This window comes from Ctenopharyngodon idella, chromosome 7, assembly GCF_019924925.1.
Source record: "Ctenopharyngodon idella isolate HZGC_01 chromosome 7, HZGC01, whole genome shotgun sequence".
In the NCBI taxonomy this organism is placed as follows: domain Eukaryota; kingdom Metazoa; phylum Chordata; class Actinopteri; order Cypriniformes; family Xenocyprididae; genus Ctenopharyngodon; species Ctenopharyngodon idella.
Window position 1 is genome coordinate 27,875,665 of NC_067226.1, and position 25,034 is coordinate 27,900,698.

General features: G+C 34.9%; 2 protein-coding genes across 7 annotated transcripts in view; one reads left to right on the forward strand and one right to left on the reverse strand.

Moving 5' to 3' along the window:
• The window catches only part of LOC127515292 (Fc receptor-like protein 5), a 487,356-nt gene that overhangs the window by 169,672 nt on the left and 292,650 nt on the right, over window positions 1–25,034 (reverse strand). The gene's annotated exons all lie outside the window — the stretch shown is intronic.
• The window catches only part of LOC127515290 (Fc receptor-like protein 5), a 241,516-nt gene that overhangs the window by 116,095 nt on the left and 100,387 nt on the right, over window positions 1–25,034 (forward strand). For 3 of the 6 annotated variants that reach the window (XM_051898775.1, XM_051898781.1, XM_051898783.1), the window contains exons 1-3: window positions 1,593–1,898; window positions 4,871–4,915; window positions 10,255–10,533. The exons of 1 other annotated variant lie outside the window; for it this stretch is intronic. In XM_051898775.1, coding sequence (XP_051754735.1) covers window positions 1,868–1,898; window positions 4,871–4,915; window positions 10,255–10,533 — 355 coding nt within the window. In that variant the 5' untranslated portion in view covers window positions 1,593–1,867. Of the gene's footprint in view, window positions 1–1,592; window positions 1,899–4,870; window positions 4,916–10,254; window positions 10,534–25,034 lie in introns of those variants that run through there. 2 more of the 6 variants (XM_051898776.1, XM_051898779.1) reach the window with 2 other exon arrangements.

Here is a 25,034-nt window from a genome sequence, read left to right on the forward strand (position 1 = left end):
AGTGGGTAAACATGAAACCTGTGCACCCTATTATTATTTGTTATGGAAGCCTTGTATATCTTTTAATCTTTTGATCATTATGATATGAAAATATGAGTTTTTGATTTGGCAAGGCAAGTTTATTTTTTATAGCACATTTCAACAACAATTTTCAAGGTAATTCAAAGTGCTTTACATAAAACATGGAATTTATGAAAATTAATCAGGTTGTTTTATAAACCAAAAAACATTGTTAACCTTTTTTATTTAACTTTTTTTGTCAATTTTTTATTATTTTAAGTTGTAAAATGTTCCATATATATATATATATATATATATATATATATATATATATATATATTTTTTTTTTTTTAATTGTTTATTTGTATTGTATTTGTAAAATTTAATTTTCATTATTTTTTATCATTTTGTATTATCTTGAGTTCTTTTTCTAAATAAAACTTTTATATTTAATTTGTTTGGATGGATTGTCATTTATGAGAACCTGTTATGTTTAAGTGAAAACAATCCTTTAACCATTATTTTGTTGTCTATTACATGTATAGATGTAGTCATTCATTAGCTGTATATTTGATGACTAGTCTACTCGGGTTATGGTTAGACGTCTATTAGATTTTCACTGACAGCCCAAATTCAGCCTTGTTTTAGCCTAGACCCATATTCACCGTCTATTAGACATAAATATGTAGTCGTCTAATAGCCGTGTAATTGAGGAATAGTCTATTCTTGGGTTATGGTTAGACGTCTGTTAGATTTTCACTGACAGCCCAAATTTTGCCTCGTTTTAGCCAAGACGGCCGGGCTATGTTTTGACGGCTATTAGACGTCTATTAGACATAAAATTGCTTGCTGGGTAGTGTTGGCAGTGAGCGAACAATCTGTGATTGATTGGTTCTGACTTGCAGTATTTGCGTGTTCAGATGAGCAGGAAAATACTTCTGCTACAAATTATTTGCTAACATATGTTATTTGTCCAATTCAGTGTATATTGTATGCATTAAATTTATTGTTAAATAAACAAAATAACTGGTAAAAAACAAAACAAAAAAAAAACACTTTAGTATCGATATTTTAATTTGAGTATCGATACTTTCAATACTCAACGTCAGTGTCGATATTTCGATACTTAATATCGATCTGTCCATCCCTAGTCAATATCGCTCTTGGAAAAGGGAACGAATAATTGCCAGAACGCCAGCTCAGCCGCTGCCAGGTATCAGGCACTGCAACAGTTTATAAGAGAATAAGCAAAATAAGAGTTTCACTTTCTATTCACTGGACTGTCCGTAATGTGTGTGGCAGTGTGAGAGAACACAGTGCGAGAACAATTACCGGACGAACTTAAAAGTTATTTCAAGAAGGCCTAGATGAACAGAGCTCTACTTGCATGCAATAACAGAGTTTAATATTGAAACATGTTCAAAATGTTGTGTTGCGGATAACAGTGAGTTTAATGCTAATGTTGCACTTTATTCATTTTTGTGTTGGAAACTGTTATGGGATGTTCGGGTTGAATATGGGAAGAGGCTCCTCCCCTGTTGTGTGTGTAAGGATAAGCAGAGAGGAGGGGGTCAGAAGAGTGCCTCGTTGGTTCAAGTGCGGTTCTCTTTTCTAGTCGGGGTGTGTACGGCTTGGGTTGTGGCCGACAACAGCTCAAATAAACACCCATTTTCACCAGAACGCCTCGTTCTTGTCTAAAAACGCTATAATATTTTAAAATGGATCTCGTTTTCTCTTTCTTCGTGTATTTCTGTGTAGTTTTGTCTGTGTAGTTTTGCGTCTATTCTTTAAGTGCAATGACTGTTTAACAGGAAGTGTCTGTTTTAGCACACTCAGCACTGTTAAAACAGTCCATTAATGTGACAATATGGGGTCCAGTGCACTGCCTCTCATACTCTGTGAGTATTTTATTTTTTTTATTTTTTATCATATTCTATACTATGTTTCTGTTTTCTGCATTTAGCTAAAGATAAAATAATGGTTGTGCTCAGGGAGTGTCTGAATTCACAGTTTCGTGTGATATTACATGTTGATCAGATAAATAGTTTTAGAAAGCATGCATTTATCTGTGCTGCATGTGAAAGATGGAAGCGCCCTGTACAAACTGCTACTTCCATGTACTTTTTGTTGTAATTCTCTTTCTTCCTATTTCAAGTAGTTTAGATAAATCAGATGTATTTGTGTTTGAATGAATAAACTCTCCATCAGAGGCTCAGAGAGATTGAGAAGTGACCGAACACACAATCAGCTTCTCTTATCACTTTTTATTATCACACTTCAAGTGCCAAGAAATGATGCTCAAGATTTTCTCAAAACTAACTTCTCTTTTTTTTATGAGACACTTTTTCAGTTACTTTTAACCAGTTGATCTTAGTGTCATATTTAGTTGATGTATGAAGTCAGGTTCTCAAGATCATTCAGGTGTCAGAATAACCACAGGTTTACATCAACATATGAGCGTGTTCCACTAACACTTGACAGCCAGAAAGTGTTCCATTATGACATTTCCATAAATTATTTTGAAATGGTTTAATTGAAAACTTTGATTCTGCTATATTTCTTCAAGATGCCACTTTTGATATATAATGCAAATATATTAATACATTTTTAAATTTAAAGGTGTTTCCCTCCAGTCGGTTATCAGTCCAATATCATGCATGTCAACAAATGATCTCAGACCCCATAAAAGAACTCATAAATGAAATATACTTAGACCTTGTTTTGAATCCTTTTGTGGTTCCAATGAGTCCCTTTTAGGGATCATGAATTGAGAAATCAACTTTTCCTTGAGCTTTTGATATATAAGAGTATATATATCATATATAAATAACATTACCTTTAAAAGGATCCTTATGCTAGGAATATGGTTATATATTTTCAACAATGTGAACGTCTCAGTTGAGCATTATTTATTTGCACATTTCACTGTGGATTCTTTGGTAAATCAATCGCATTTCAGTGCCGGCTTTGCAAACAGACTTTTACGATATGCACTCGACAGTAATGAAACAACATGTAAGTAACATGTTAATTCTAATGCCTGATCTGATATGTAATGATTCATGTACAGTCAGATGTTCTTTGTCTATGTGTCAGTCAATTAAACCAGTGACAAAATGGTCAACTTCACGTTGTTTCTCTTAGTAGGATGAAAATAATCTGTTATTAAACAGTGATTAAATTATATATAGAAAGCAATCAAAGAACGCTCCCTTTACAATCGCTGGAGCTGTCAATCAAACATCGCAAGTTTAACAGTGACTGAATCCACGACTTCACGTTTACAAATAATTAAATAGAGTAAAGTTATGCATATTTGGCGTGCTCCAAGCTCGGAATTTTGTCCCGAACCCATTCTTACCCCAGTTGTGGTAAGAATAGATAGAACTAGAAGTGAGGAGAAGGGGTGGAGAAGGGATGCTGATAAACTGTCAAACGAACGGAGGTAAGTCTGCAGTATATATACCTCTTGTCGTTTGAGTTGATTAAATGAATGCTCTCTACTTGTGCTAATTAGGTTAATTATTCAAACCTGCTCCTCCCGAACTTTGTTAATAAAACATCATTTCTGGACTCGCGCCAAAACTCACGTTTTATTCAACAAATCTCTTAGTTACATCACGTTATAATGCCATAGATCTGAATATAATGCTATAATCAGCACTGTTCACAATTAGTTAACCTTGAGAGCTGTAATAGTAAAAATGTGCTGAAAGTTTTTCACTTGCAGCTGCTTCCCTTTCTGGTTCACTTTAAAGGAATTGGGGTTGGTTCATTTTAGTTGTACAAAATCACCCTAAAAGTCCAAATTATTTTCGGGGCCACTATTGTAATGCTCAGTTCAAGGAAGACAAAGATGATAAGAAATAACACAAGGTTTATTTAAATAAATCAGGATAGACAGCCAACTTGCGAGATAATGTATAAACATGAACAATACCGGACAAATGAAGAGTGCACAAGGAGGAACTTAAACACACAGTAATAATGCCAAAATAACAAACATCTGTGATGATCATCAGTGTCCATAGTAACTAATGAGTGGGAAACAAATACAAAGAAGCACAAGTGACTAAAGAAAGCAAACTAGAAGTCCACGAAAGCAAACTGAACAGAACTGTAACAACTATAAAGTCACAATTAATTTGATGGTTCCAACGTCAAACAGGAAGTGATGTTGTGTGTCTTAAACACTTTGACTTAATTTGGTTTGGACTTCTGTAGCTTGTTTGATTCCAGTGAAGAATCAGTGGTGTGAAACTTTAATCATATTAACATTAACATTTGCTTGTAATATGTGTAAGCGAGTGTCTTTACAAAGAGAATTTTATATAATAATGTCATAGGGGCATGAAAGGTGCCTCATATTTATACACTTTTTAGTAGTATCTTTCATGTTTTGCAAAAAGTCAGCAAAACACAAACAGGGGAAGCAAACAGAGGAAATGATACAAAGTATATGGATCATAAATAGAAATAGAAAAGCAAAATACAAGGAGAGGAAGCAAAACGCATATGAAACTTCATAAACAAACAAAACAAGCGAAGGACTACATTGCAGAAGCACTACTGAAACCACAGTCTGACATTACATTAGTTGATGAGAATAACATCATATGTTGAATGTTGTGAAGCTCAGTGGTTCAAACTGCTTCTCTGTTGTTGAGCATCAGTGAATCATCAGTGAATCGACTCTCGTATCAGTTCATGAGTCCTGTGATGTCATTGTGTGTGGTGATGTTAAATGCTGGAGAATAAACCATCAGTTCTCACCTGGATGAGCATCAGAACAGAAAAACACTTTACATTGTGATTTACATTGTGTTGAATGAATGGAAATGTTTCATATCTGTGTTTCTTCTGCTTTTAGTGCTGATGTCCTTCATCCACTCTGGACTCAATCAAGATGCTCAAGGTACTGTGCATTACTATTTTTTTTTTAATGTGAATTGTGTTGTTGTATGTGTTTGTCTACATGGATACATCAAGATCCCATTTGTCTCTGTTGTTTTATGTTCATATTTTGCTGTCATATTCACTGCATCTGTTTGTATAGGAGGTCCTTGGGCTGCTAAAACACTGAAAATCTCTGAAATCTCCTGTTTAATTCCATCCATCCATCCATCCATCCATCCATCCATCAGTTCCTGGAGCCTCCCAATGCTGAATCTAATCTTTGTCTGACACACCAATTTAGTTAATTTTTTTTTTTATTCTTATACGATTCTTCCATGATCCACATATTTTTATGTGAATTTTGAGATATTGCATAAAAAACTCTGGATGGAAACATCAAGATGCGCATAAATTATGTGTACAAAAAACTTCTGTGTTCAATTATGGCAGATCATTTGTGTTCAATCATGGCAGACGTGCATAAACTACTATGGAAACACATTTACTGAATAAATCCCTTGATATGCAAAAAAAAAAAAAAATACTCATGTGATTGAAGTTAGCATAAATACAAAGTATCAAATTAAACTAGACAATCATATACTTCAGGTCATGTAAGTAAAATAATTGTATCTACTATTGAATTTAATGATTGCTAGGCAAAAAATTATTTTGATGAAAAATGTTACTTTTTTTTGCTCAAATTTTCTCACAATCACACAAATTTGCTCACAATCACACAAAAAGAAGATGGGAGTGTATGATACTGATGACATTACATGGCTCTTTTCTGACCTGTCAAACTTACAGTGTTACATCTAACCCCGTGTTACAACACTCACCGCTCTCCCTAACATATTGAAGCATTTTAAAATGTTATATTATATTATATTATATTATATTATATTATATTATATCAGTTTAAATACTTAAATTAGTTGTAATAATGTATTATATAAAGACTTGAACTGTTCTGTGTGAGATTTTTGTAACATTTTTTTTTTTTTTTTTTTTAATAAAGGTGAGGTGAGACAAATTAGGTGACCCAGTGAGATATAGATTTTCTTGGTAAATGTGCTTAATTTAGTGACTTCTGAATTAAGTGCTTGTTTTCAAAAATATGATTTAATATCACTAAGTTACATCAAGGGTCAAATCAAATACACTGTTAAAATTTTAGTGTGAAATTACAGTATATTCCAGGTTAATTAATATTACTTTTCTTGTATCTAGTGCACTCTTGGAAATTTCTTGTAAAATCTACAGTACTTTACTACTATGCAACTTTAGTCAAGTTTTTACAATTGTACAGTAAAAAAGCTTGGCTTTACTGTGAGTTTACAGTATTGTAAAACAAAAATTACTGTAAACAATATTATACTGTTTTTCTACAGTACATATGTACAGGTACCCAGCATGCAATGCAGCATCAATAAATTATACTGTAGAGTTTTTTGATACTTGCTGGTTTTATCTGTTCAGCTAAACTTATTTTTGTTTCACTTTTATCTTTATTATTATTATTTGTTGAGTGTCACCATTGTTGTGTTTTGTATGCCGAGTATTAATGTCTGTGTATCATTAGGTAATGGAAGAAAAAAAATCTTGTGATGCAAGATGATGTCACATCTTTCAATGATGAATGTCAGCAGCTGCTTCACTGTCGTGAAATATCCATCTACAAACAATTATGAATTAGAAGTAATTGGTAAATCTTCATGCTGATAATAGTATAATTTGACTAACTTATAATCAGCAAATTAGTTTATTTTATATTATAGCTTGTTACTGTTTTAACAGTTTTCATTTGTCACATTTCTGCCTTGGCTAGATCACAAGTTTGAATATATAATGTCCAAGATCCCAATGGAACACTAATCACCATTATAGTGACTTCAAAACAATTTCAGTGGTAAACAATATAATTTCTTAAAGTGACATGATTAAAGACAACTTTATCATGTGAATTTAATCCTGTAAATTACTACCATTTTACGGTGTAGAAATAGCACTTTCATTTCCCACGCTCTGTTTGGCTGCTTTTTAAAATTTAATATGAAATAGAATAAGACCTTCCATTTATAACTCTGTACAGAAGGAATAAAAATTAATGACAAATTACAGTAATTCACATTTTTTATACAGAAAGATTACTGTATTTTTATACAGTATTTTTCTGTTATTTACATACAAATTTATGTAAAATTACAAAAATAATCTGTTATTAATACACTAACAAAACAGTTAGATGATAAAGCGGTCAAATGACTGGCAGCAACGGCAAACCATAAAATTAAAGTAAAATCTCATTTAAATAAACTGAAAACACTGTCACATGACTGACAGCAACAGAACATTAAACACTAACAGATCTCTCAGCATCCTCACTTATTACAATTCAGTTTGACTATTTCTTTCATACAAAACTTTTAGATGTTGATGTTTTATTGAAAATAATAAAGTTTGAAGTCATGGAGGTACCGTTATGGAGGTAATTGTTTGCTTTAGTTGGGCTCTTGACCCTTGACCTTTCTGCTGTAACTGTGTGTTTCTGAAGCACATTTGTTGTAGCAAAAGTTGTGAGAGAAAAAAAAAAAGATCAAATGGTGGTGGTTATTTATTGATGATTCAGTCATCATGTAGTGGCCTGATTCACTGTTCTCACCCAGAGTCTGATCTCTGAGTAAATTAGCTGTTAGTTTTGTAGCTTTACAGCAGCCTTGTGATATAAAATTATCAGATAAAAAAAAAAAAAATCAGATATTCTGAGTTTTTTTATTCATTATATATAAAGTGTTTTCAGCTTTGTCTTTTAGATTCACACAAACATCAAGAATCAGCGTATGAACTTCAACAATGGTGACAATCAACAAAAAGCTTTTTTGTGATGTTCAGAGTTGATCTGTTGAGCTGAAAATGTCACTATTGTTGAGGTTCATATGCTGAACCTTGATGTCTGTGTGTCTACATGATCCTGTCTAAATCATTTCTGCATAATGATTTAAGACTTTATGGTATGCAATATGATATCACTGAGGAAAAAATTGGACACTTTAACTGCTTAAAATTGGACACTTTAACAATATCAATAAACATTTTCATTCATTTTTAATTTATTTTTTAAAAGTTTGTTTTTTCAAACTTTATTATTTTCAATAAAACAAAAACATCTAAACCTCAGTTAATTGTTAGTAAGAAGTTTTGAATGAAAGAAATAAAGTCATACTGGTTTGTAATAAGTGAGGTTACCATTTTTTGAGGTTACCATTGTGCTGAAGATTAGAGCCTGTACTTCAGTCAATAATGAACACTTTAAGCAAATGTTTTCACTTACTGTAACACTGTTTTGCACGCTGATACTGAGTTTGAGAGTTTTGAGTCAGTGGCTGCATCAGCTCCTCCCCTGACAACAACAGAGTGTAAACATAGGTTTAAATTCAATTCAAAATCAAGAGAAGAGGAGGAAACTGTACTTGAGTATGTGGCAGTTTTGAGGAAATTGGCTTATGATTGTAATTATGGAGAAAAATTGACAGAGATGCTTCGGGATAGACTGGTATGTGGCATAAATGATGAATGTATTCAACGAAGACTGTTGGCAGAAGCAGATTTATCATTTGAAAAGACATTGAAAGTATTGCCCGATTCTGTTCACGTGATGATGACACAGGAGCTGTCCAATAATGAGTCAGCATTCTGATGTAAAGTAATAATAGTAATAAATATAAATAAATAATAAATAATAAATAATAACATTACAGATTGATCTGAATAAACAGGGTATGTGCAACTTTGGTGTATAAGACAGCAGGCTAACTGTAGCTGTATTTTGTGCGAATGATATAAATTATAATGTGATTTTGTAGAAATTGTAATCAGGTGCTAAAAAAAGAGTACCCATTAAAATGTCTTTACATTTAGACCTGATCATGGAACAATGCACAGTACAAGCGCAGCGTTGAGCTTCTTGAGTCTGTTTAGTAAGGAGCGTTTGGATTGGTGGATTAAAAGCTCACAGAGATTGGCTAAACAGAACATCTTCCAAAAAAAAAAAAAAAAATTATGAATCTTAACCTGCCAGGAAGGTCTCAAAAATACTGCACACAAATTCAAAGCAGTCCATGCAAGTGTGACGATTTGCAAATGCAGATTCAAGAACTTGATATATACATATTTGTGTAAATATTTTAAATTTATTTAGGTAAGATGAATTTGTGTGAGCATTTGGACAAATGTTTAAGCTTGTACTTATGAATTTGTTTTGAATTTACGAATCTGATTTTGAAAATGTGAATTGTGGTGTGCATTTATGAATTTTGTTTTGTAAATATATTATTTTTTAGGCTGATCTGGCTTGATACTTTAAATACAGACTTATCAGATCATTTCACACAGATTATTTTTCTTCTGATCAGTTAAATAATGTTTGAATTGTGTTCTCTCTCCTTTGAGATACTTATATTGTTTATGATGTTTGTCAGTGGATAGTTTTCCATCGACACTGATGTCAAATTTTACTTTTAAATCTGCTGTTTTAATCTATTTCAGTAATATAGGGACATTTAGCCCTCCTAAAATGTTCATTAGCCACCCTTCCCATAAATAAATTAAAATATCATCAATATCAGCTACTTACACTGTGATTTTTTTCTTTTGTGTCAACTGTTGCATTGCTTCTTAACGTCAACATGAAACGGAAGTTGTGATCGTTTTTCTTCCCTGTTGTGCCGTATATCCGAGTGAAACGGCTTCTGGAACAAGAACAAATGGGGCGGGACATGATTTTGTTCATGGAGAATTGATTGGTTGTGGTTTGCTATTGGTGGATCTCATTTGGTTGTCCTGCCCTTGAGCCAGAAAACACATCATCAGAGAAAAGAAGAGATGTCGCTGCAAGAGGGAGGGGAAGTTATTCTGATTAAAGATTATGAGGCACATGAATTAAAAATAAAATGAAAATAAAATGATGTGCATGAATAAATCTTTTATCATGAATACTTAAAAAATATTCATCACTTTTGATTTCATGGTGGCTATAGTGAGAGTGACAGCTGCATTTTATAGCTGAAGTAACTTAAAACTCTCAGGACTCACATCAGCATTAAACAGTATCTGTGAGTGAACAGAAACAGACTGGAAAACTAGTTCAGTGTGAGTTCATGCAGTGAGAGTCACTCACACTCATGTCTTGTGTGTGTTTGCATGTTTTTGTGGAGGTTTTGGTTTATTATAAAGTCATGTCAATTGTAACAAGACTGTCCAGTGTTATGGATGTCTCCATCTTTGATATTTACTTTAGTCACCATCATGATGGTTAAAGAGTTTTAAGTCACTTTATGTTTTCGTCTCTCTTCTCAGATTCACCCACACCTACACTGACTGTGACTCCAGACAGATCTGTATTCACTGGAGAGACAGTCGATCTGAAGTGTAAGATAAACTCTGATTACAGTGACTGGAGATATGAGTGGTATAAAGGCACAAACAGTGAAATGTTAAAGGTTCCTCCTTACACTGTAAATGGAGACACTCTCAGTATTCAACAAATTAAAACATCTGATCAGGATCAGTACTGGTGTAAAGGAGAGAGAGATGGAAAATCATCACAATCAAACTCTGTTTCTCTCTCTGTGATGGGTGAGTTGAACATCATTTCCCTCTAAAACTTACTCGACTATGTATGATCAGGTGTGTAATTGTGAGACTGTGGTTTTTTTCAGATTGTAAAATCTTATACTGATTATTAAATACAGCACATTACTGTATATTCTACCACCTGTTTCTCAAAAGTACATGAAATACATTATTCAAGGATAAACTAACTGTAACATGCATTGGTGTCACATGACCTCATAACACTTGTTTTTAATTCAGTGATTAATGTCCAGTTATCAGCTCAAAAATTTAACCCCATCCATCAAATGAGCTTTACATAAACCGGCAAACTTACTAAGAGTACTTGACTAGTATTGAATGTTAAACATTACCAGGTGAAAAAATAAAACATATGCATGGATCATCAATCATTCACGATAGGATCAATAATATGCGTTTAGTAAATAGACTGACAAAGTTTTTTATGGTGTGATACAGCAAGACAGTAACTTTGCACTGCGATTTGTGGAGGTTCTGTTTTTTATTATAACAATTTGTAAATTGTGGTTTTCCAGTATTATAGATATCTCCATCTATTCTCTATCTAATGATGTTAATAAGTTCATGATGTAGTTCATGAAGTCTTCAGACAGTCTGTTGAAGATTTTGTGATTCAGATTCAGTTGTTCCTCATATGAGCTTTTACCCAGCTAACAGGGTAACAAGGAATGTTCTGGCAAGGTTTTTTCAAAGATATGAACAAATGTTCTTCCAGTAACATTAATAGAACATTTGTTCAACATTATCTGGTCTTTAATTATGTTCTCAAAGGTTAGTATAAAAACATTATTTATGAATTTTTTGTAGAAGGTTTTTTTTTTTTTTTAAATGTACTCAATGTTGAGAGAAAGGGTGCTTGTAACATCCTTTAAACATTTAGGCAAGACAATTTTATTTATATAGCACATACGCAACGGTATTAAAAGTGCTTTACATAAAAAGGAATTAAAATAATCATAAAATAATCACAACCGATGCATAAGAAATAAAAATAACAATAAAAGCAGAGAATATATATATATATATATATATATATATATATATATATATGGTAATACTTTACAATAAGGTTCATTAGTTAACATGAACTAATAATGAACTGCATTTCCACAGCACTTATTAATCTTTGTTAATGTTAATTTCAACATTTACTAATACATTAAAAATCTAGGAGTTTTATTTGTTATCATTAGTTAATGCACTGTCAACTAACATGAACAAACAATGAACAGCTGTATTTTTATTAACGTTAATAATCCTGTAACAAACATATTGCTCATAGTTAGTTAATGTTAGTTAATACATTAACTAATTTTAACCAATTAACCTTATTGTAAAGTGTTACCAAAATGATTAAAATGATTACTAAATTCAGGACGTCCCTATCTGAATGGAGTAGCAACACACTAGTAGCAACACACTGGCTTTCCCAGTGTCTCTTCACCCCTGATGGAGTGCAAAAAGTTATACACCTGCTTTACACAAGTGTATGTTTACACCATCCACAACTCAGAGTCCTGGTGTCTCTTCACTCATGTCTGAGTGCACAACCAGAGCTATCACTCTCCAATTCTCTCAAACTTTCCCACCAGACAAAAAACAAACAAACAAACAAAACCTTTTAAGAATAAAAATGAAGATACATAAAATAAAATAAAATAAAATAAAATAAAATAAAATAAAATAAAATAAAATAAAATAAAATAAAATAAAATAAAATAAAATAAAATAAAATAAAATAAAATACAACAAAATGAATCAAGGAAAGGCTCTAGTGAAAGTGGAAAAAAAGAATAAATGATTTAAAATGAGATGAGGTTCTGCATTAAAATGAATATAAGGGACAAAAAGTACAGCACAGAAACAGTGCTCAATCCGGAAATGCAGTTAAACAGTTTTGAATTTACCCTAGGTGTTGATCTGAAAGCTCTGTTTGGTTTGTATTCTACCAACATATTTGCAATGTATTTTGGTCCGAGGCCATTATGGGATTTGTTTACAATTAAAAGTACTTTAAAATGAATTCTGAATAAAACTGGAAGCCATACTGTAAGTGTTCAGACACTCTTTGTAGATGTTATAATGGATTTCTAGCATTGTTTTTCGCTACATACATTCAGTTTTCCTGCATTTTCTTTTCATGCATTGCACTACTGTTGTGTTTCTCCATGTTGTCTTATGCTTGCTTTTAATTTTCCTGATCACAATTTTATCAAATGTTGTATTGATTTTAGAATTAAAGTTGTTAAAGAGAATATCAACAGATTTGACATGTAGATTTGGTGTCATGGAAGTAGTGTTCATACAGAGAATGTTAAGGTTCTCATTTATGTACTGCTTTTTGACTGTTGCATATCTGGTTTCAGTCATATCGAATGCTGACATAAAGACAATGCAGAAGTGATCAGACAGTGCTACAGCCTTTATAACTGTAACGGATGGGAGCGGGACAACGGAGTTGAAGTTCCACGTGCAGGCTTTAATAAACAGAATGAGCGTAGTCGTACAGGCAGAGGGTCAAACACCAGCAAACAGATACAGAAAGGCAAGGCAAAAGAGTAATCCAAACACAGGCAAAGGTCAAGACAGGCAGCAAACGTCCATCAAACAAGGAAACAGTCCAGAGTCAAAACACAGGCAAGGCTAGACAAGGACAAGGAACACGGAGACAAGGTAGAATACAAGGAAAAATCAATACTCAGCCCTTTGTGTCTGTGTCTTTGTGTGTGTGTGTGTGTGTCTGTGTCTGTGTGTGTGTCTGTCGGTGTGTTCCAAACGGGATATATCGCCCTCCGAAGGGCACTTCGGAGTGAAAATAATCATGGCCGCCATATTGAAGGGTCGTTTCAAACCAAAGTGCTCAAAACTGGCCACTTCAAAGGGCCCTTCGGAATGAAGGATTTCAAAGGGTACAACGGATGGACACTTCAGGCCCCCATGATCCTTTGCACAGGGAAGTTGTTTGTCATCACAGAATGGGTACAGGAGGCTCGGAGTTCGATTTTACCTATAAATGTATGTATAGTATTTTTCTGTACTACTGTAATATTTATACGAGTTAGATTTGGTACAATATTATGGTCAAAACGACATTGTACTTCAACAAAAATACTTTATACCTCCCTTTATCAGTCCATTCAAATGTTTCAATTACATAGACACAATATAAAATATGGTGCGATAAACCAAAAATAAATAAATAAATAAACTAACGTTACACAAAAGGAGCAGCTTGCACGATCTACTCCTTGATTGTCTCATTAAGATGACGCAGAAGTGCGTTCCAAAAAAAGAGTTTTTTTGACCCCTACACCCTTCATCCCTTCGAAGCTCTCACTCCGGAGAATAAAGCCTTTGAAGGGATTAGGGCATAGGAATGATCCCTTCCGAATGGAACGCAGGGACAGTGTGTGTCTGTGTGAGTGCAGCTTATAAAGGGTCACTGATGGGAAACAGGTGTGAGTGCATGATTGGTTCCAAGGTGGGGAATTGTGGGAAATGAATTGTGGGAAATGAACGAATATTTAAAATAGCTAACAGTATAGAAACATTATTTGTTTCTGGGTCTACATCAAGGTTGCAGTGAGGTCTAATAGGTTGTAGATTGAATGCATTTGCCCTACGATTTACACAGGTCGTAGTCTCTTAGTTATCAGAATAGAAGTAGGAAGAGCTACTGGCACTTTGGGTTCCCACTTACTCTGGAATATTACTGCCATTGTAGTGGGAACCCGACACACATATCACTCAGTTTAAGTTGTTTTTTCCGGGACTCACAGAACTTGTTGTTTTTTTCCTCGGCTGGAACAGATGAAGGGGGTTCAGGGCTTGTCGCTGTGGCAGAGGCCGGAGGACTCTGTTACGGGGAGAAGGTGGAGGGGGTGAGCCGGGTGGGCTGGCTTTGGTGGTTGTGGGGCCCGCCGTTTTTTCAGTGGAATCTGACAACTAACTTCAAATGAATAAGGTTGTGTTTGCTGTTTTAAAAGAACATCCTTGGAACATGGGACAGTTTTGTTAGCCTGTCCCACAGTTATTGTTCCTAACTTTTCTCTTAAATTATGTAAAGTTTAGTGCTAGAATTAAACACTTTCAAAACAGTGTTCATGAAATCACCACATATTGTCATTAGTATTTGATAAATGTTCTCATAATGTTGGCAGAAAACATTTCTTTGAACATCATTCTTCGAATGTCCTTTAAATATAAAGGCCCACTAACTTTAATTTTGGATTCTAGACAGCAAAATCCCCTGTGTTTAATGAACACTCAGTGTGACCATTACTGATGACACCTGATGTTATTGAGTAAAATCACTGAAGTAAAGAGGAACAAACATTTGAAGTCACCATCGTGGTGATTATGTACTGATTTTAAGGACGCAAAGTAATGTAGTGATTGATACAGTACTCATGTCACCGCTGACATTGTGATTTTTGGATCACACGTCAATTAAGGTGTAGTTATGAGTACATCAGATGACCACCTTCCCCCTCTCTTATAATGGGGCACCAGTCAATGTCTTTTACCAAGGCAGTATGAGAACACTTCCAACTGGAGGCTGTTCAATCATTTTTGAATTAATGTAAAGTGGTGGGTGTTGGTCAGCTGATTGTCTGAAATATTGGTGAGATTTCTAACTTGTACAGCTTCTTCTGTATTATCAGCACAAGGAAGACACAATTGACCCTTTGCTGGGAGTTTGACTGACAGGCGATCTAACCAATCATAACGCCGAATCTGCCATTTTGTCTGACAAAGCAGGCAGGAGTTAGAAGATTAACCTCTGTGGCCTTGAACTTGAAAAATTGTGTGTACTTACGTCTTTTCACATTTGAAACAACATTCCTTCTCATGTTCATTCATGTTTATTTGATGCTATAAATTAACTAGTAAGAAGAGATAATCGGTTCACGAGCCACTTGAGCTGAGGCACTACAACAATCTGTCACGACACATTAAAGAGCCACAAAATTTCGAATTTCTTCAAAAATTACACAGTTTGAAAGCTAGAACTTTGTTTAATATCATAAGTAACCTGCTCTGTCTTGTGTTGTCAGTGTCGTCTTTGCTTTGCGATGTATTTTTCACTCTGTGTGGTGTGACCACGGCTTGTTGGACAAAGCAGCGGGTCTTTGCGAAGGGTCAATTGTAATAAAATAAATTTTATTAACAAAAGATAAACAAGAATAACTAACACAACTACTAAATGAATACCATGAATGATAAAAGAATAAAGTGCATAAGATCCATAAAATGCAAGTGATTAAGTTGGATGTGGCTATGGAAGAGTTACATTATCTTATGGAAAGATAAACTGTTGTTTCTCTTAAACTAATGGAGTGAAGAACCTTATTATGCATCAAACAAAGTTTATTTGTTATTAACTAGCATCAGCTATATTACCTCTAATGTTAAATAGAAAATCATATACTGATAATAAACAACAATGCCAAGGTCTCAGCAAAGAGGTTTGGTAAAGTGATATTTATGTTCCACGTAGTTGAGTGAGCAGTCTGATGACGATGATGTTTTCCACTGGTTGCGCTGGGTGACAATGCAGTGGGGAAAGGAGCCAAAAAACATTTCAACAGCCTTGAACACGAAGCTCTGTGGGATGTGGATCTCCTGGAGCACCAAAGGATCTTAAAATCTGGAATGTGCAGATGAGGCCCTGGAGTAGGTGCAGAAGGTCCTTAACAATCTAGAACACTCAGACGGTGGTACAGTTGTAGCGTCTGGACCAATCAGACACACAATTATTCATTATATTTAATGAATTACCCAGAAACTCACTCTCTCACAAGTCCTGTTAATTCCATCCCCCACAACTGCAACACAGAGACAGAATATGTGTCCTGTTGAGAGAAAGGGTTCTTGTAACATCTTTTAAACATTTAGGCAAGACAATTTTATTTATATAGCACATACACAACATCTTATGCTAATATCTTGCTACAGAACAAAGACTCGTAAAAGTTTCCCTCTGAAGGGAAAACTCCTTATTGACTCACACACCTCAAGAGGGTGTGACATCTTCAGCCTTTAAAATCACTGATCACAAGATCACACTCTCTTTTCCTGTACTGAAAAATGCTGATGCGAAGATGATGCTAAGAAGCTAGAAGCTTCTAAGGAACCCCAAGCTTGTGCCAGGCTTCGGCTTAGACCTTCCATTCACCAAAGATCCTCTGAATCCAACTGGTTCTCTTTCATCAAGACAATATCAGCAAAGATTCAACGGGGGCTTCCACAAATTGCATCAGGACAGTTTTATATTCAAATGGGCGAGACATGCAAGTATCAAACTTAGTCTCATTACTTGATACACTGAGTATCCTTAAACTAAACTGATGGTTTGCTCAAGGCTGTTGATCTGCTGAATTGAAAACAATGTTGTAACTTCTTGCTTTCCTGTATTGTGCTTCAGCTCTCTCTTTCTCTTGGTAAACTATGCATGTATGTGTGTGAATGTTAGAGTAGTTAAGTGTTTAGTCTAGTTAATAAAGTCTTGTTCATGTCACACGTAAAGTTGTCCGTGTTTCATGCTCATACTGGAGTCCCTATTCATGCCGATCCTGACTACATGCTCTGAGTAGTACTGTACATAAGATTGTTATTTCCCATAACCTGGAAATGAACATTTCTTAGAATTAATAAGCAGTTAACACTGAGTGTTCATTGGCCAAACAGGTTAATTAATATAATAAAATTAATATTACAATCAAGTTAATTTTAGCTGTAACAGCTGTTAACCAATGATATTACAGCTATTTTTTTTATAAGTTTAGCCACACGTTTTCCACGATTAACTCCCACTCCCCTTGTCTTTTGTCTAATTATGGAATCCTGCCAATTGACCATATGCATGGTTACTTCCTGGTTTTCGTTAAGCCAGCTTGGGCATTTCCAGTGAACTGTTAGCTGTCATTCTCTACTCGCTGTACATTGACATAGGGCCATTGCAAGAACATAATAGAATGGTGGGCATTTCTTTTTCATAGGGGGGCACACATTTTTATGATCTGAGAAACAGACCAAAACAAACACCAAAACAATAACATCCCATATTTATTATTACTGAAATAGACAAAGTTCACACAAGATAGTCTATAATTAGACCAAACTACACCAAAAATGAAACCTTTTTGCATTATGCCTATATATTTTGCAAACACAAGGCACAAAAGCATTCAATTCCTCAAACAACACAATAATAAAAACGTTACCAAATAGCAATAAAAATATACAGCATTTGTAGCATACTGATGTGTAACCATAGCATACTGATGTGTAACCAAGACATTTATAAATGGAGCCTAATTATGTTTCAAGTTCCGTAATTGTGCATTAAATATGAATTTTCTGATCATAGGCGGAGGGTGAACCAACTCAACGGAAAGTCTTAGGAGATGTGCTTCCCATTTAAAAACACATTTAAATAGATTTCCTTGAAATAGTTTCAAGTTTCTTGCCACTGCACAACCTACTTATCTCAACATAAACACTGATCAATTATTTATTAATAAAGCATCTACGTTCACAAACCACTGTTAACAGATTACGTACGCGGGATTTTGCATGACAGAAAGCGTGCAAAGGGCGCTCCCTTTATAACCACTAAAAATCTCACTCATTTTATTTCATCGCAATCTCAAGAAGTTCTATAACAATAAATGAAACTGACTGCACAATGAATCTCTTATTTACATAATTATTTGTTATAATGAGGGGATATTTGCCAGCGTGCAGAACTCTGAATCCACTTGCCGCTCAAAATGCTAGAGTTTTTGTTCAGTGCTAATGTAGTTGTGTCCTGTGTAAGTCTGTGTACAACACCCAGAACCATGTGTTCCCATGTTTATTACTGTATAGAATGTGATTGTCACAGGTGTTAAAAGAATAATTCATTGCATATATAATAATGCATATACATCCTGTAAGGCATAGGGTTAGGAGAAGGTAAGCCTCGCCCAGCCACTCTGCCTAATTTCTGATTCATATTTCTGAAGAAAATGTGTTGTTTAAAGTTACCGTTGGAGAGATTAGTGTTCCTGTGAGCTAAACGCTGCAGAAGACATTTGGTTATGGAATACATGAATTGCCAAATCCACAGAAATAAGGATTTTGCTTTCAATCATAAGTATGCCGAATGACCATACAATTAGGGAGGCACGTTCTGTCATCTGGGGGGGCATCCCCTTCACTCAGTTTCACTTTTGAATAAATATTAAACTTTATCAAATCTAGCTTCAAACAAAGTCCAATAGAAGAGAGCGCATCTTAAGGTCCTGATATACTCACGGCAAAGTTGTTTTTCATTCTTCAGTTAGGGGTAAAATGTGTAATAAAGATGTATGTACATCAGGGGTCTACAAATGGTCACACCTTTAGTACAGTGGGGGAAGTTTTAATCTTCTGATTGGTCAGTTTGAATGTCTCACATTTGGGTTTCAGTCACGTGGTCAAAGAAGGGATAAAAGAAGATTGTTGCTCTGTCTCTTTTTATTCTCTGCCTCTTTTCTCTGCCTCTCACTCTCTGGCCCTCTCTCTCTCTATTTCACTCTCTCTATCTATCTCTCAGGTAACTTTTTATATACACGCTGGGTACGATTAATGGTAAATGATTTTATCATCTCATACATCTATTTTCAGATAATCAGATATTGTCATTAAACCCTTTCAATTACAAATGATGTGCTAACTAGTTTTAATTTTTAGCATTAACATTAATGTGCTCCCTATTGCAATACAATATTGTCACACTATAGCAATGCTCTCCCACATATTTTGCTATTATAACTGCACTTATTTCCGTCATTGGTATAATAGCAGTAGGGTGGTAATAGACAAGAAATCTGTGTCAGTGCCTCATTTCATCAGAAGCACAACTTTATTTTATAGTATAAATTGGCTACTCAGTGTGTTCATGTTTTCAACCACAGAGATCTCTTGACTCAACACATGAAAAAATTAGTCTTTCCACGTGAAAGGCAGAGCCTCAGCGCAAACTTCCTATTATGCTATTGTCACAGACCAATAGAGACAGAATGCATTTATGCCACGCCCACACCGTGAAGCTGCCTCTTTGTCATTTCTTGCTTCTAAGACAGAACAATGCCTAAAAGCTGCTGTGTGACAAGGTGTACAGCAAACAAGCTAAGGGACAAAAACATGTTTTTATAAGCTATACTGAACAGTAAAAGCCAGCCTTTAAAGAGACAAAAGTTGATACAGGCAATACGACGTGAAGCATCAGCAGGAAGAATGGGTAAACTGTGGGAACCTGACACTCAGTATGCCTCAGTATGCCTACATGTACAGTAAACATTTTGTCACTGGTAAGTCAAATATCCAAATGTCAGTTTTATATATTATATTTCCTGTCGCGGATTAGTGGGCGTTCCTCTCCAGTGGGTGTAGTTCTCAGAGCAATATGACATGTTGCACTCTGTCTCAATTGTCTGTATCCACTTTTGTGTCCTTAAACGCTCATTTTTTTGGGGTCGACAGCTTATAAAAACTTAGTTCTGGGTTTTTGCTGTACACCCTGTTACATAGCAGCTTTTAGACATTGTTCTGTTTTTTGTTATAAGTCAGAAATGACAAGGAGGCAGCTTTACACAATACAAAGTCAATGGAGAGGGTTGGATTGTTTTCCTCCCCCGGTGAGCGTGGTTGTCAGATTATGATGCATGTCGCTCTGTCTCTATGGTAGTACGAAGGTGTTTTGCAGCTGGAGCGAACTTTTCCTGAGAGTTTGCTTTGGCAAGCCATTTTGAACTCACAAAACAAACACATAATAAACTTTGTTTTGGCCTGATTTTGTTCTAAATGATGTCACATCAGTTCGTTCTTCAATTTCGTTTGAAGTATATGGGTGCCTTAAGGGAAAAGTATACAGTCAAGGTGCTCTATGGTCTAGAGTTTGTATAGTCCATCAAAGAAAACCTGACCATGGCCTTCTTTCAAATTAAAAAGCCAAAATCTAAAAACTCTCGAACACATTTCGGCCCATGTCTTCCTCAGGGAGAGCAACACAACAAACTAAGCAACAGGTGAAACCAGTATCATTCATTAAGTCATCTGATTAGTTAACAGTTGTCATGTGACCAACATCTCTTTACAGCATTTAACATTCACCAATACGTATTATTTCCAACACTGAAATAAAAATGTAAAGCCTGTACAAATACTATCATGAAATCATGAAATAATGGAAATCATGTAACAAACTGTACACATTTCATTTATCTATTATAGTTTTATGTTGTTTTGGTTGCTTGGTTGTTTCCTTATAAAGGTCCAGAAGTTCGTCAAGTTATTCATCAGGTGTGTGATGTTTTTAATGATGTCATTACGTTGCTGTCTTGCAGCCAGCCAATCGCTGCATTTTGATCATGGTTTTGAGTATCGATATATATGCCCTTTCCAATGAGCACAAGAACGTGTAGTAATCTCAAACAACTTAATCCAGATATTTTAATCAAATCCGCAAATTTGTTTGAAGAACCAAATCAGCCAGAGATCAGTTATCAGGATTAGAAGATCTGGCATCTGTGAAATCATCTCAGGTGGATTAAGCGAGGTACGAAGAATGGACCCCAGGATCAGATCATGTTTTCTGATTAGTTCACTGACAGAGCTCTCTCTTCTTCTTTCTTCACAGATTTACCCACACCTAAACTGACTGTGTCACCAGACGGTCCTGTATTCACTGGAGAGACAGTCAATCTGAAGTGTGAAATAAACTCTGATCACAGTGACTGGAGATATGAGTGGAATAAAGGCTACAGTGTGTTACAGACGTCTGAGCATTACACTGTAAACAGAGACACTCTCAGTATTGTTGAAGCTGTTAAGTCTGATGAGGGTCAGTACTGGTGTAAAGGACACATAGATGGAAGATCAGTTTCATCACAATCAAGCTCTGCTGTTTCTCTCTCTGTGAAGGGTGAGTTGAACATCATTGTCCTCATAAACTCTCTATGATCACATGTCCAATCTAGAAACTGGTTTTGTTCAGAATGAAGCTGCTTACTGAATTCAGTGCAGTATATACTCTATCTTCCCGTTTCTTAATAGTATGTGTGAAACAGATCACATTATGCAACAATAAATGGTTTAAATTGTCACATGACTGTATTGCAATTTTAATAACACAACTGCAGATTGTATTTACACCATAAAAACAAATTTGTTCAGTTTACTTAATTCAATTGTGTAAACTTGTTGCCTTAATTCAATTAAGTAAGCTTAACTTAATTGTATCAAGTTGCATCTTACTTAAACCATTTAAGTTTTGTCAACTTAATTCTATCTGTGATCTGAGGAAGTGTACTCCCAGAGTGCATTGCGGCATGAATAAAGTAATTGCTTTGTTTTACTGTTTGTGGCTTTATTTTACAATTTTATTTGCTGTCTTGTGTCAGTATTACCCCAACAATGACAGCAAATAAAATTGTAATGGTCTTATTAATTAAAAAAAAAAGTTACCATTGTTGTGTTTTGCATGCTAAATGTTGATGTCTGTGTGTGACTCGAGTAAGGTTGATTGCAAGACACTAGTACAACTAGAGAAGAATCATCCTCTTAAAAGTTTGATGTTTCACAATATATACTGTATGTTAGCTATACAATATAATAAACCAAAATTCTACATGAAGTCTGAATCAGTTATTGGTTTAGTGCCAAATTAGGTCACTTTTTAAAAGAAATCTATTTAATGTTTCTCTTTCTTTGAAACCACAAATAACTGTAATTTCCTGTTTGGAAATCAATTGGAATCAATTGGAAGAGAATTATAATAATATAAATAAAGTGCACAACTAAAGAAAACACTAAATGATGTTTTATTAACAAGATTCGGGAGGAGCAGGTTCAGATAATTAACCTAATTAGCACAGGTGGAGAGCATTCAGTTAATCAACTCAACCAATAACAAGAGGTATAAATATAGCAGACTTCTGTTCATCCAGCCTGGTCTCATTGTTAATACGTAGGTATTAATACGTAACTTTCAAAGACACAAAACGTACATTTTTGTACGTTTAGAAAGGTGCTAAAACGTACAATATTGACGTAATTATGGCACTAAAACGTAAAAATACTTACGTTTTTACAGCGAAAAAACGTAAAATATTTACGAATCTTATCATGTCTTAAAGATATATGTATAATTTCCCTTTTATCGTTTTGTAGATAAATGTAAGATCCCTAAACCCCATCCCGAACCTAAACCTACCCATTTTATACAGAATGTTAAAAGAATAAAACATAATGTGCAGAAATGTGTAGGAAAATGACAATTTTAGTAAAAATATAACATTAAAACGATATTTTGAGCCACTAATCCTACACCTACCCATAACCATTTCTTTAAACTACCTACTAATATAAATAAAATAATGACAGACAAACAAGCGTAATCACAATAATTTATTTTTTGACGAAAATGTCAAAAGTGGTACCAAAAGTACTTCAAATGATGATGAGTTCCAGACACAGTCCTCTCTGGCGGTAATAGTTTTTTATAGGGTACAGAGCAGAATTTAATTTATTAATCCATGAAAATATGATGAATCCGGCTTCTCTCCGTGAAGGCGCGCACTCATTTCAAATGTCAATCCACTGAAACACGGCATGTCGTAATCTGTGACGAAGCAGGGTAGAACCAATGAGCGTTCGATATCAGTGCCGTAAACCATGTCGTAACGCTTCTCGAGGGTGGCGCTTCTTTCAAATTTGAATCATAACGAGCGCGAGCTTTGACTGTGACGATCGCTGTTCCTGAGAATCAAAATGAAGATCGATGGATAAAGGGCTGAATTTGGATCTGTTCCTTACAAACATATGGATTCTAAAGATTGGGAGTACAGCGAACAAATACAATTGATGTGATTTGTGAATTTATGTTGTGTTTTGGTGTATCTTATGGTTGTATTGTCAGTCGCTGCATAGGAGAAAACGCCTTCTGTGTCGCACAGCAAACAAACTAAATATTACAAAATGGTTAAACTATTACAGAAAATTTATTCATAAGGTTTTAAATTGTAGTCTTGTTTAACATTATGCAATCCTCCGAGCAGCACAAGTCACGAACAGAAATGTTATTTCATATTAAGTAGATGAGTAAACTGCTTTCAATAAATTCGACTAAAAACAACATTAAATCATTAAAGCCACGATTTTAATATTAATACATGGGAATTCATATACATGCATTTTACGTTACATGATTTACGTTTTTATTGCTGTTAATACGTAAGTATTTTTACGTTTTAGTGATATAAATACGTCAATGTTGTACGTTTTTGTGTGTATGAAAACGTAAGTAAATGTACGTGTGGTAGAACCACAATTTACGTAAAAATACACACGTATTCTTATGAGATCACGTTGGTTCATCTGAGACTTTATCAGCATCCCTCCTCCACCCCATCTCCTCACTTCTAGTTCTATCTATTATTACCACACTGGGTGGAGGACTCTGGGTTCGGGTCAATATTCAGTGCTCAGAACCCTCCCCCCGGACAGCACGCTAAATACGCATAACTTTTATTCTATTGAATTATATGTACATGTGAACTCGTGAATCACTAAAATGGTGAGAAAAAGTTTAGGAAATCAACATGAATTTATGGTCAACTTACCTGATGTTCTCCCAAAAGTTTTAGTTGTATTGATAATTTAAAGGGTAGGTAACACACACAGTTTCTGCCAATCTCATGTTAATCTGGAGTACCTGTAGAGTATTGCATCCTTCATATTGGCAAAAAGTCTTTAGTTTTATCACATTTATAAAAGATAGATATGCTGTACCGAGTTTTTCCGAAAAAAGCCGAGGTCCTGGAGGCGTGCCTGCCGTGGGCAGAGCTAAAGAGTCACGAGCTTGCGCAGCTTTTGCATAGAGATTGTCTGCAAGTTGCGACATCATTATAAATAAAAAGGGAACAAAAGCGTTCATGTTGTTTACATTTCATGCACTTGCGCGCCGATTGCCAACAAAACACAGACATTTGATGCAGTTTTACTCACCGTCCGTGATCTGCAAATCCAGTATTGAACTGGGACTTGTTTACAAATCATTCATCACTGAATTTCCGAGAACAAACAAACATACGTGCACAACTCCATTGCTGCCCCGGAAAAACAAACTTCATCCACTGTTCCCTTAACGCTGGGTTCTTTGGGAAGCTGAAAAAGCTATTCAAGTTATTCATCAGGTGTGTGATGTTTTTAATGATGCCATTACGTTGTTGTCTTGCCGCCAGGCAGTCGCTGCATTGCTGATCATGGTTTTGAGTATCTGATATATCTGTATTAGCTTAAAATACCCTACAGTTCATTTTTTATAGCATGTTAAATTTGTCATTTTTTTGAGGGTGAGTAAAAACGCTCCGTTTGTGTGTGTCCCTTTAAATGCAAATGAGCTGCTGCTCTAAAAAGGGGGCGGAGTTTCAGGAGCTCTTGTTAAGGGGGCGGTA